The sequence below is a fragment of the Uloborus diversus genome, chromosome 10, assembly GCF_026930045.1.
Source record: "Uloborus diversus isolate 005 chromosome 10, Udiv.v.3.1, whole genome shotgun sequence".
Classification (NCBI taxonomy): domain Eukaryota; kingdom Metazoa; phylum Arthropoda; class Arachnida; order Araneae; family Uloboridae; genus Uloborus; species Uloborus diversus.
This window is the reverse complement of record NC_072740.1, coordinates 50,931,655-50,946,142: the sequence shown is the minus strand read 5'-3', so window position 1 is coordinate 50,946,142 and position 14,488 is coordinate 50,931,655. Positions and strand designations below refer to the sequence as shown.

At 35.0% G+C, this 14,488-nt stretch overlaps 1 protein-coding gene across 1 annotated transcript in view; it reads left to right on the top strand.

Annotated features, from left to right (window-relative positions):
- Positions 1-14,488, top strand: part of LOC129230999 (protein Fe65 homolog) — a 130,204-nt gene that overhangs the window by 69,564 nt on the left and 46,152 nt on the right. The window contains exon 2 of the mRNA XM_054865243.1: positions 3,241-3,484. Coding sequence (XP_054721218.1) covers positions 3,241-3,484 — 244 coding nt within the window. The remainder of the gene's footprint in view (positions 1-3,240; positions 3,485-14,488) is intronic.

Sequence of the window (14,488 nt, the reverse complement as noted above, 5' to 3'; positions counted from 1 at the left end):
TCATGAATTCATTGCTCCTATAAGTATGGCCTAGACTTCCTGCACTTGGAGTAGAAAATATTTGGGGGGGGGGGGGGCACGCTTAAAATTTCCTGTATCTGCTAGGGGAGTTTGGGGGCTCTCCCCCGAAGAAATGTTTGAAATTGTAGTCCTAAGAACACAGTTTTAGGCAGTCTCTGGTGGTTTATACGGGGTTAAAAGTTTCAGGGGGCTTCAGTCCCTAAATTTTTCTTAAGAGATTCTTTCCCCCTAAAGACTTACTTTCTGAAAATTAGAGAAAGGGGAATAAATGAAAGAGGAGGGCGGAGAACCAGTACGCCTTAAATGTGTTTAAATGAAATGATTTTTCAGATACATTTTATTAAAAGTGCTTGATGGAAACTATAAAACATTGTTGATCTTTTTTTCTACAATAAGAAGTAATAAGTAATACTTTTAACGGTAAAATTGTACATGAAAAAGTGTTTCCCAGAATCTTACAAACATTTTGTGAGGCAAATTGGCATTAAATGGCTCTTTCTACCCGAAATAATGATCCAATTTTCTTGACTTAGATATCATTCGTAAGCCCGCAAAAAATACCCCTCAAGTTGATTTACTTCCTTCGAATTTCAAAAAAAAAAAAAAAAAAAAAAAAAACCAAGGCTGTAAATCACCAGGAAAATAGTTATAAGCCATTTTTAAACCTAATGGAACATCCATATCAAGTCGGAAGTTTATCGTTTGCCAACGAGCCCAGTTTAAATTAACGTGAATAAAATCATTTTGGATCTGTTGACATTTTTTTTCTCGACTGTGAACAAACAAAATTCTTGCTTTTGCTTTGAGGTAAAAATGTCCCATTTGGCATATATTTTGTTTTTTTTTTTGTACTACCAGCATAAGATAATCAAGAATTTTAGTTGCGTTTAATTTATTCAAGATTTACTGTTAACAAAATTTAAGAATATTTTTTTGACGGGAAATTTTACAGTAGATTTTTTTCTTCTATTATTTGAGCTCGGTTGTTGAACATGCATCACTTGAGACTTGACAACTTTTATTTTCAAGGTAGACCGTGCAAAGCCGCTGGTTGATAAATAAAGTTATTTGCCGCTCTTAAAATTAAAGTGAGTTTGTAGTTAAATTCCAAACTGGTTTTTGTATATCCAAACACTGATACACACTTTAAACTCTGTTAAACATTAAAGTAGCTCATCTTGTGGCACTGAAACATGTATTAATGTTTTCTAAAGACTTTTAAATCGCGTTATTTGCCACCCTCAATTTAAACTGAATTTCTAGTTGAATTCCAAACTATGTTTTGCATATTCAAACACTGGTACAAACTCTAAATTATTATTTTTTTTGCATTAAAGCTGCGTATCTTGTGGCACTGAAACAGATGTTAAAAACTTTTTTTTAAAAAATCAATTTTGAAATTTGCCGCCCCTACAATCTGCCGCCCTGGGCGGCCGCCTAGGTCGCCTACCCTTAGAGCCGGGCCTGGGTGTGATCGAAAAGTATGGTGAATGATTTTTATAGCAGCAACTGCTGAAGCTACATCCATATGCTGTGATTTGTCCAATAGAGTGATCATCTGAGACTAGTAGGGACAAGTTGTAACACGTTCGAAGTTGTCAGTCAGTTGCCAAAGCCGCTAGAGTGAGGTGGAGTTTATCTTGTCTGTCGCGCAACATGGATTTCGAACAATGCATTAACATTAAGTTTTTGTTTAAGTTTCAAAACAGCTCACGAAATGTTAAAATTAGTGCGCGGCAATAATGTGGTAACTCTGAAGACTGTGTACAAGTGGTATGCCAATTTAAAAATGGAAGTGAGACTATTGAAGACGAGCAGCGTGCAGGATGTCCAGCAATCTCCAAAACAAGAGAAAATGTGCTAAAAGTGGAAACAGTGATTCGTTCAAACAGAGGAATACAATACTTAAGAGCTACCAGACGACCTTAACATCTCATACGGTTCTGTTCAAAGCATTTTAACTGATGAGTTGTAAATAAGACGAGTGAGGGCAAAATTTTTTCCTAGACTTTTGAGTGATGAACCGAAGGAAGATGGCATTTCTCGAGTTTTTGGCCGGAAAAGTGTGCCTGTCTGTCCACTTCCAATATACTCACCGGATTTAGCACCACACGACTCCTGGCTCTTCCCAAAAATTTAAACTGGGCTTAAAGGAAAACATTTTGACACAATCATTGACATTGAGAGGGTCGCAATAGAACAGCTGAAAGCCCTTCCAAAAGACGCCTTCCAGAAATGCTTCCAATCATGGAGACAATGTTTGCGTAAGTGTATTGCTCGCCAAGCACACTACTTTGAAGGAGATTAAATCGAATTTTATTTAACCTTATTACTTTTTTTAATAAAAAAATTATTCACCGTATTTTTTGATCTCACCTCATATATGAGGCAGTGAGAAGCAAAGGGATGGAAGTGCCAAAAATAAAAATTTAAAAATAGCCAGTACAAATGGTAGGTGAACCTCTCCTCTGTTTTGGAGTAAGAGTAGGTACTAGTAGCTCTGATAAGTGCTGCTATACAGCATGATTCAGAAATACTTTTCAATGAAAGTCTACCCTGGACCAGAACTTTAAACATGTTTTACTTAAAACTTCAAAGAGGCCACTTACATCCTTTTGCTTCTTACTGCCTCATATGTGAAAATAAAATTCGCCGTGTATATGAAAACTGAAAATTGCTTCCTTTAACTAGAAGTTTTTATCACAAATTTTGGCAAGAGTCAGCTTCTACTACTTTGTTAGATTATCAGCTTGTGAAGTAGTATTAGATTTGCAATTCATTTCACTACTCTTGTAACTATTTTTTATTTGTATCCATTAAAGTAAGGTGTTTAAGAAACAATGTATGAATATCTTGTACTTTCGGGCTATATCTCTATTCAAGTAGAGTTGAAATAGATTTACACAAGCATTCTTACAATGAAGTATGTACCGTTTTCATACCAAAGAGAAACTTTTATAGCAATAATTAGAAGTTCTTTTGTTACTTCATTTTCGGAAATGAATGGCAGTGATTATCAATTATAAATTAATACTAGACGCGCTTAGGAATTCAGGCAGTGGTTTTGCATTTTTAGTTAATAATTTTATCTTATGCAATTTATTTCTTGTTGTGATGATATTAATATTTTTTTTTTGTTAAATTTGTACCCTTGCTATTAAATACTGACTGTGATGTTCCTGTATTATCCTTAAATGCTGTTTTTTTAATCTTATTTAGAAAGTGGACTGCTTAGTTATGCTAATCCAAACTACCAATTGAATTCTTCTGATGAGAATTGTAATATAGAAACTATTGATGAATATGATGATTTATATGAAGGAATAGATATTGCTTGCAGAGTGTCCAGACGACCGGGTATTCGGAATAGGCGCAAATATGCTAGTTTGGATCCCGTGTCTATGGGTGTGGACCTTGACTTAGAAACTACTCCAATGCTTACCACAGATACTGAAAACAACTTGTAAGTATTGTTTTTCAAATACTGAATTATGTTATATTAAGGGGTAACTTGAGGGAAAAAGTGGATTGCTGTGATTTCTGAACTTGAGTAAAAAATGAATATTTATCAAAAAAAATAATAATGACTTTAATAGTCGATCACTACTGACTATTTTTGTGGGATTATATTTCTGCACTGTTCCCTTTGGTTTTGCTTTTGATTGTATGGTTTTCTAAATGAATTTTGGAATTATCAAAATACTTTTCCCTTCTCAATTTCCATTGATCAAACCTTGATCAAAATCAAGGTTATGAATTTCTTAGAGTTTAATAGTCTGTTGTCTACTTTGGCAGAATGGTTTCTGAAGTGGTAAATCTCGTACTCCTAATGTATTGCATTTCTATGACAAGGTTACCATGACTTTAGATAACAAAAAGAGTAGATGTTGTTTAGATTAATTTTCAAAAAAGCTTTCGATAAGGTGTCGCGTGTTACTCTACTTAGCAAACTAGCTTATATAGGAATAGGAGGGAAAATTTTCATTTTGGTTAGAAATTGGCTGACTGGAAGGAAACAAAGAGTAGTTTTTAGTGGAATGCATTCTAAATAGAGTGCTGTTTTAAAGGGGTTTCCTCAAGTATCAGTTTTAGGGCATCTTATGCTTGTTATTTTTGTGAATGATACTCATGAAAATATTTCTGAAAACATGAATTATTTTGCTGATTACGTCATATGGAGATTGTAAAGAATGATTAACTAGTAAAACAGCTTCAAGAGGATTTAGATCATATTACTAAGTAGGTAGGTAAGTGGGGTATGACAGTTAATATTGGAAAATGTCAAGTGCTATATTTAGGTAATAGAAATAAGTATACAGGTTATTATTTACAGGATTCAGTTATTAGTCAGGCAGAAAATGTTATTGATCTGGGTGTCCTAAGAAATCAGGGCTTAAAATTTAGTCAACAGTGCAGCATTGCAAGTAACAAAGCCAATAGAGGATTTGGGTTTATCAATAGATAGATTTAAAACAATTGTAACAAGGCTCTTCTGCCTTTATTTAGAAGTTTGATAAGACCTTATTTAGGGGAATACTGTTCGGTTTTGGTCTCATCTCAAGAAATTTATTCTTTATTGAAAGGGTTCAAAAAAGGGCTATTTGGCTTGTAAGGAGACTTTTCGGTTCAGATTATGATGTCAGACTTAAAAGGCTTAATATGTATAGCCTGGAGCAAAGGAGAGTCAGAGGGGACATGATTTAGTTGTTTTAATTTATCAAAATGAAAGATGTTAATGGGTTAAATTTTTGTATACAAAGCAGGACAAGGGGTCATTATTTTTAGCTATTCAAATCTCAGGCTAACCTAGGAATTAGGAAAAGTTACTAATTTGGTAATGTTGATGGCACTTGGAACAGCTTATCAGAAGAGACTTTAATGAGCAAGGAGGTAGATAACTTGAAATGGGCCATTGATCTTCATTGGGGATTAATAAATTGACTAGATCCAGCCGTTCTGTGTCCAGAACCTGTTTCTGGTTGTCACATTTGTAATTGTATTTATGATTCCTGCCAGTGTTACCAACACACATATAAATATATGCATATATAAATTAAGGGGAAGCTGGACAATAAAAATGGCTATGAATGTGTTTTTTGGGTGTCAACTTCAGAAAAAATTTAGGGCCCAGTGTGAACCCATCCTTTTCGTTGACATCATCGTTACCTACAGTTGCCTTTTTAGGACTTCAATTTTGAAAAAATTCCTGGGGAATGTTCTGAACCCTATCAATTTACTCAACATTATTAAAAATGACCTATAGATTAATTTTTCCATTTCTGAAATATTCCGCGGGATAATCTGTGAACCCCTAAACTGCCTCAACATCATCAAAAGTGAGGTACAATTGCATATTTAGAAGTTCAATTTATAAAAAAATTCGAGGAACCATATCCCTTTCTTTGACATGATGAAAGATGGCCTTAAATTGCGTATTTAGAACTTCAGTTGCGAAAGATTTTCTGAGGAGAGTACCGAAACTCATCCCTTTCCTGGTTATCCTCAAAGATGGCGCTTACAATTGTATTTTTAGGGCTTCAACTTCGGAAAAATTCTGGGGCGGAACCTGTCAACTCCATCTCATCCCTTAACGTCATCAAAGATGTTTTACAATTTGCCTTTCCTAGGACTTTAATTTCAAAATGTTTTAGGGCTTTCCCTTTAAAATTGATCTGAACCCCATCTTTTTCTCAAATGTCATCAACAGTGGCTAAAATTGCAGTTTTAACTAGTAGTAGGGGAGCATACTACATTCCGTGGGAAATTTCGTGAGGAAATTGTGAGACCAATTTTTTTATATTCCTATGCCTCACTGGGTGTTTTGCTTGAATTTGTGTCAGACGGCCTGTATGACGTCATCAATCCAAGATGGCGGCTTCGATGAGTTTTTGTAATTATGAGTTAATTTTTGGGTATTTTATGATAATTTTCTAGTGAGTTTACTTGATTAATATTCAATTCATTTTCTTACTATAAAATAAAAGCAAAATATTTAATTTATTTGTTTATTAACTTATTAAAAAAAATCTGATAAATCTTCTATTTTTACTTTGACTCTCAGAATCAGCTGCTTTAAAAGTACCTCGAGTGAGCTTTCGCATTTAAAAATACTTTTAATTTTCAGGCTAAGATCACTAAACATTAGTACAGTCAAGCCTCGTTAATTCGAACAGGATCACAACGAACTACTGCTAAAGCGAACTACATTCGCGATCCCCGTTCTTCTGTTTAAAATCACTTAACACACCTTACACTATTGTTTTTCGGATAAAACGAGCTGCTGTTGAGACATTCACTTTGAAGGTCCCTTTGAGATCGTTTTAACGAGGTTCGACTGTATAATCGTTTAAAAGAATTCTAACAACCTGTATACCTCCTAAACTCTTTGACCGGATGTGAGTATCGTTCATCGGGGGTGCTCTTAAGGAATTTGTAGGGAGAGTAGAAGATAAAGGTTTTGAGTAGAGAAAGTATTGTTTGCCGGTTCGCTGGTGAATAGTCTGCAAATCTACAAGTACAGTTATTTTTCCCTAACTTATCACTGTTATTTTATTCACGATGTCTTCTCTCCCAGAAACTCATTTACAAGTTTCTTTGCCTTCATCTTCAAAAAAAGCAAGGCTACAAATTAATTATAAACTATGTATTTTTTCTTAGATTAAGAAGTGCCCATTAGTTAAACCCATTGGTTATGATAAAGTGTTAGAATGTATCAAGAAGAGAGCAGAATGAAATGACAAAGAGTATATATATTACTTACTGATAGATTAACGAATGTGACTGTAGAAGAATTGAAAAATGAAAACGCATTATGGCATGCAGAATGCTACAAGAAGTGCACTCATAAAGCAAGTATGGACAGAAGTAAGAAATTACACGAAATGTAAAAGAATAAACCATCTTGTTCTACTTCCACTCATGAAGAAAATGCTGTAGACTACACACAACGAGATCCAAAATTGTCGTTGGTGACAAAAATAAGTGTTTTTTCCTCCTCGGAAAAGACGGTGTAAGAAAACCATTGTTGGCGATAAAAAAGATCCTGTAGGTCAGCAATTAAAAAACCCCATTGAAATTTCCAATTTCAAAATTAAACTCAGTGACTGTACAGATCCAGGAGACCCTCATGCAAAGAACATTTTATACCATAAATCTTGCTGGGCAAAACGTGTATTTAATGTTTTACGAAAAAATTGCGATCCTGATGTAGTAACAAAGTCACAATACGTTTCGATTGAAGCAACAGACGTAGAATTTCTGTGTGCATTAAATAATTTTCTTGTTCAGGGAAATGTTACTACAATAACAGACTTGAAATGAATTATCAGTCAATTACAAATAAAAATAGAGGAAAAAAAATAAAACGTGAAAATAAATTAAAAATCTCATTCAAGAAGAAATGGATGACGCTATATTTAGTAATCCAAAAAGTGTAAATGAGTCGCAACGCGCATCTTTAAAGGCAACTGTAGATATTACCCTATCTAATGCAGAAGATGATTTTATAGACATTGGAAAAAAACATGAGAACTATCTTTGAAGCTGCAAACATTTTACGCAAAGCAGTTTTATCTGATCAGAAATGGACATTTACAAGATCTTTTGAACAGAATCAGATAGTTGATGCCGTTGCAATCGAAGTTGATCAGTTTTTTAAATGGTGCTGCAACGAAAAATTCGAAATTAATTCTATTTATGAGGTGCAGAACAATATCGTGCTGAATAAAGCTAAAAGACTAACACATATATTCATGTATAAAATACTGTCTCCGTTGCAAGCTTCGAATGAAACTGTTCATCGACATGCCTGAGGTATGCCTTTGCAAGTTGGTGTTCACCTTAATATGCACTCTGCTACCCGAAGCAAATATATAATTGATTTTTTTAAACACAAAATTGGTGCTTCGATTGATTATGCTTAAGTTCTACGCTTGGAAACACAGACAGCGAATGAGGTAATAAAGGCGCATGGATGAGAAAAGCGGAATCTATATTCCTCCACTGATCTGATAAAAGCAAGATTTTTATTTTATGCAGCTGGTAACATTGATTTCCTTGAAGACACATCTTATGGGAAGGGTACTTTGCATGGCATTGTAATGGTACTTTATCAACAGAAAAAAAGACTCAGATAGAAAAATTCCACTTTCTCTTAGCACACCTTCCGCAGCCTTTTAGCCCTTTTGACATTACCTCAGTCCCTGACTGAAATAACGTCCTATAAAATTGCAAAGACAAGTAAACCCAAATGTTCAGCATTTGGGGAAGTATTAAAAGATAAGAAAACTGAAAGTGAGATTTTAAAGGAATTATGACCGCATTAGAGGACCAGAAAAAACTAAAGGAATATTAGGACTCCATGCTCTATCAGGATGTGATACAACAGGTTCACTTGTTAAGAAGGGAAACCATCTTTCTGGAATATTTATAAGACGGCAGACAAAAATACTCTTGATGCTTTGAATCATCTGAGGTCAACCGAAGAATTTAGTGCAAATTATAAAGTTGTTATTGAAGGATTTATTTGCTCCGTGTATGTGCCGCTGACCAAGATTTCAGATATTGAAGAACTTCACTGTAAAAACGATTCAGAAAGGTTCCTGGAAAATAATAGGCAGCTGATGTGCCCACTTTCTGCCACTAACATATCTCACAAAAACCAGGAACGTTTTCCGATAAAATTCAGGAACCTTCCTGAAATACTGGGAAATCTTCCCTGTTAAAACCAGTCATGAACCTTCTACAAAAATTGAATAGGTTTAATGCATTTGATTAGAACCTTCCTGGTTTACCAAGAAAGCTCCAGAAGCATTAGCGCAACCATGGCCAAATCGACGCGAATAACTAACTGCATGCAAGAACCAAACATATTCCTTGCCTGCAATTCCTGCCTCGCAAGGCTGCAGCTATTCAATAACTTATTTACTCCCATTGGAAGCTTTGTCAATCCAGGCAGACCGCGATTAAATTAAGGCCGATACACTTAATAAACACGCTCAGTCAACCTTCAAACTGGTAGCAAAAAACATTTTTCACACCAGTGAAAAGTCTGCATTTGTGCATCTTTTAGCAAATCAGGAAACGTTTTTGCGAAGATACTTGATTTTGTGAGGAAATAGGTGAAAACCTCTGAAATCCCGAAACGTTCCATGGAAATAATAAGTAACGTTTCGAAATTTTTTTACAGTGTTCGTTGGTTCATGTTTTCCAAGCAAGAGTCTCGAAATGAAAATTTGCCTCCTATAAGAGCATCTTTGTCCCCATACATTTTAAGAGCACATTATCAGGTATTAGAGTGGCGTCTTGCTAACCAGCAGCACCCGAAAGCACCATCGCCGTTAGACTTCGGAATGGGAAAAGAAAGACAACTTCTATGCTTCAGTTATATGTATACTTCCTTGTGCGTCTGAATCCATCTTGAAACTAGTTCGATGTAGCTGTGTAAAAGGCAAATGCATTGTTTCATGCAAATGCAAATCTCAAACCATTTCATGCACTGAACTTTGTGTGTGAGGAGGTGATGGGATTTATGTAAAAAGCACCCCCCCCCCCCCCCCCAGCCAACAAAGCGATATTGATGACGCTTCAGATGAAGAACTTTAAGTGAGGACTGTTTGTTTACTTCTAAATCTATATTTTTGAATTAAAATCAGAGTTTAAATAAATTATTCTTTACTTAGAGTACATAAAATGTAAAAAATAAAAGTGTCATTGCTTCCGATATTAAGTAACGGAAGTTGTAAATTTTTTCTACATTTAAAAAAAAATGCTTCTTATAACCTCAAAACACGTGTATGTAAATAATTTTACAGGTTTTTTGGAATAATAAATATGATTTTATCGTACAAGCTTTCCAAAATGTTTTTTAACTGCTAATGGTTACTAAAAACTTTCATAAAACCTGTATCAAAAATCAAAAATAGCAAAATAAATAACTTATTTTATGTAAACAATTTGTTTTTAAATTTGAAATGTAATAGTATTAAAGTGTTAAATATATAATATAAGTTGAAAAAATTTCATAATATGCCTCAAAAAAGAGTTAAAATCGAAAATTTTCATCAACATCTACTGCAGCCGCCATCTTGGAATAATGACGTTACACAGGATGTCTGACACAAATTCAAGCAAAACACCCGGTGAGGCATAGTTACATAGGCCATAAGGAATGCATTAAAATTGGTCTCACAATTTCCTCACGAAATTTCCCACGGAGGGTCTTTTTCCTTAAGTATGCAACTGGACTATAGGTTTTCAGTAACTTTTTTTAAAATGCCAAAGAGAGCCCCAAGTCTCCAAGGTCACCGAGGGCCATTCCTGGCCCCTTGTCAGCTTGGTTGCCAGGCTTGTCTCCCATAAAATTTATACTACTCCAAATCCAAGTTGGGCTCTCCCTAGGATCTGACTGAGTTGACTCTCTTGTTGGCCCTGAAAACCACATCCCTTGCTCTAACATTATCAAAATAGTACAATAGACCAGTGGTCACAGTGCTTGTTCTTGTTTCAAGCACCCCCTTTTTCACTTGAACATCATCAAAGATGACTTGTATTTGCATTTTCAATGACTTCAATCTCGAAAAATTTCCAGCAGAGAATCTCAAACCACATTTCTCTCCTAAATGTTAACAAAAAGGGCTTACAATTGTGTTTTTAGGACTTCAATTTCAAAACAAATCATGGAGAGAGTCCCAAACCCCATTCTAACATTATCGGAGATGGCCTACAACTGTGCTATTTAGCACTTTAATTTTGGAAGAATCCTAGGATCTTCCAAAATTAAAGTGCTAACCATTCAACCATTCAATCGAAAATGGCATTAAATTGCATTTGAAGGCTTCAATTTCAAAAACAAAAGTCCAGGTTAGGTTTCCAAACCAAATCCTTTACCTCAACGTCATCAAAAATTGCCTATATTTGCTTTTCAGAACTTCAATTTCGAAAGAATGTCCAGAGGATAGTCATGAACTCCATTTCTTGTCCTGAATTCCTTTTCCTTCAGCCAACAAAAAATAGCCTATAGTTGCGAAAAACTTCCTGGAGGAGGTTCAAATCCTACCCTTTTCTGTAACATTGTCAGAGATCACACACATTTGTGTTTTCATTACTTCAATTTGTAAATTTTTCTGGGGGTGCAACCCAGAATTCCATCATTAAAGATTGCAAGTTTATAATTAAGGAAGTATCCATGCAAGCCATATCATTTCATATGAAGATCTCTATAAATAAAACCTTTGAAGCTTGGGAAAAAATTACGCTTACTTTCTCATTTATTGGGAGACAATGATATGCTTGTTTTCAAACCAACTTATGTTATACACGATGTTTTTTAGTTTATGATGACTTGGATTATTTGCTTTATTTTGATATAGCACTCATAATATTTCTCGCAATACACAATGGACAAAGCTACATACAAGTGAAATTTAAAATGAAATTAGTCATTCAATATTAGTCAGAAATTAAGCAGATAAGGTTTTGAAAACCAAAATATCTTAATACCTATTTTAGAATTATATAAACCAGCTAAAAAGAAACTGTTAGTTCTCACATTGAATAAAATGATCCTTGTTCTCACGTTGAGTAAAATAATGCTGTTTTTGAACGCCTTTAGTAATGCTTTTTACTTCCAAAGAGTTGCATCTTTTATGCTATACACTAAACTCTTGATTATCTGCGGAATAGGGTGTCACAAGCGCCGCGAATAATAAAAATCGCAGATAAACAGCAAAAAGGCTAAAATGAGGGACTAATAAGGTAAAAATTGTTCTTCCTCAAAAACTTGGCTGGATTGATTTATTAACTTTCTACAAACGGTGAAAATATAGAGTACAGTAAAACTGCTTTGTATTTTTCCACAACGGAACTTAACATCAATAAAGAAAAAGTGTATGTACGATGAAGAAGGGGCAATAAATAAGTAAGCAAATAAAAATAAACAAAAACAACCGAGTTAAAAATTTTAATTTTCAACTAAAGAAACAGACATTTATATTTGCTTTTTGCTGCGAAAATACATATTCCTGACTGTGGATTGACTCACGGACAATCCGTTCCACAGATAATCCGCTCGCGGATAATCGGGAGTTTACTGTATAGAACATTATTTTTGACCGAGTACCAATTATTTCTGTGATAGTGATAAAGGTAGACTAAACATTTTAATATCCAATGAGTGGGCACAGCAATTTGATGGAAACTATCAACAGCTCTGGGCGTTGACCAGCTAGAGCCTTCGAGTTGTTTGTAGTTCGAGCTACAGGAAGTTCCCACAGCCTTCTGAAGAATTTGGGACCCAATGACAACTTCCAGATAAAGGAATATTTGAGTTATAAGGCTTCGAGTTGTCGCGAGTTACTGTATATATGTATATACATAAGTATGAAGTTACACCATTGGAATGTCAATTTCAATAACACTCTTTGGTTGATCCCATGCCCTAGATCAGAGGTTCCCAACCGGTGGTTCGCGAACCCCCAGGGGTTCGCGAGGTGCAGGAAGGGGGTTCGCGAAAATTTCGGTAAAAAATTATGAAATATTCAATTTGCACACATAGTTACTAAATTTTTTTTTAATTTGAAAACGCGCCAGACTCTTGTATTAAGCTCAAAAAAAAAAAAAAAAAAAATCTTTCAGTGGTTTTATAATTTTGGTTAAAAAGAAATTTTCTCATTTTTTTTTTTCGATAGACAACAAAAAGAGATATCCTTCCTTCTTTATTGCGAGGTGCCATGCAGAAACGCTGTATTAAGCTGTGGCGGGGATCACGATGACCTTAAAAAGGCGCCATCGCGTGGAGTCAATCAAACAATATACATAATATACATATGTCGAAAAAAATAAAGAATTCTCAAACAATGCATCATAGGGGTATTATTTCTAATCTGGTTGAAATATAACTCGGGAATTTCCGTCGAATTCAGTCATCGAATAGCAGACATGACAGCAAAAGGCTCCCAACTTAAAATTTATTACTGGATTTTACCCATCTGTTCGTTTTCAAAAATATATAACATCAGCATGCTCATAGTTCTGGGGAAATAGTTGTTAAGAGACGTATTTAGAGATACTTTAGAGATGCTTGAAAACAAGTGATTTTGTTTGCAATTGGTTTTGCTACGTGAACTTGCTACTCTGTTTGTGAAGTTATAATCGTGTTGGTAATTTTTATGATTTAATAACTTTCTGCTGTTATGGATTGATGGTTGAAAACTGGTAGTTTGGTTGAGCGACAAATGGACAAGCAGTCAATCGATCAACCCTCAACATCAGCAGTAACTTTCGAATCAACACAGGATATTGAAATAGATAGCTGTAATGAACTGCCGCCTCCCCCGACTAAACAGAAAAGTGAACTAGGGGAGAAAAAAGGAAAAAAGCAAAAATATGACAGTGACTATTTACAAATGGGCTTTTATTTTACTGGAGAAGAGTCTGAACCTAGACCGCTTTGTCTTCTCTGCAACGAAGTTCTAGCGAACAGCAGTTTGAAACCGTCACTTCTGAGAAGACACCTCGAAACAAAGCATCCGACACACAAGGACAAACCTATCGAATATTTTAAAAGAAAATTGGAATATAATAAAAAGTGTAGCGTCTCTACGTTCCTGTTAGAATCCAATGAAGATAGTAAAATGGCCCTTGAAGCTTCATATCGAGTCAGTTATAGAATTGCAAGATCTGGACAGTCACATACAATTGCAGAAAATTTAATTGGACCGTGTGCTAAAGATATTGCTAAGTGTATGCTGGGAGAAAAGTCAGCAAAAAAAAAATTGACCTGGTTCCGCTATCAAACAACACAGTATCACGCAGAATTACTGATTTGGCAAGTAATGTGGAGAAAGAACTTGTGAATAGAATAAAAGAGAATAATTTTGCGATCCAGCTTGATGAGTCGACTGATGTAGCAAACGCTGCAATATTACTTGTCTATGTTAGGTATATTTTTAACGATACAATTAAAGAAGATGTACTATTTGCAAAACCTTTGAAAACCAACACAACTGGAGAAGCAATTTTCGAACTGGTCAACAGTTACTCTGAAGAAAATGGAACAGATTGGTCTTTGTGTGTGGGTGTGTGCACGGGTGGTGCAAAATCAATGACAGGAAAATTTGTTGGCTTTGTGGTGCGAGTAAAGAAGATCAACGAGAAAATTGAATGGACTCATTGGTGCATTCATAGACAAGCATTAGCATGTAATCGTATTCCCGCAGAATTATCCGATACTTTGAATGATGCGGTGAAAATTGTAAATTTCATAAAATCACGTGCCACAAACTGCCGTCTATTTCACGCGCTTTGTGAGGAATTGAGAAGCCTTCATGTTACTTTACTTCTTCACACAGAAGTTAGATGGCTTTCCCGTGGCAAAATTTTGACATGCTTATTTGAACTGAAGTCAGAAGTCCAAGCATTTTTTGTTGATCATCCATTTCACTTGTCCACTTGCATATTCGATCCTCTT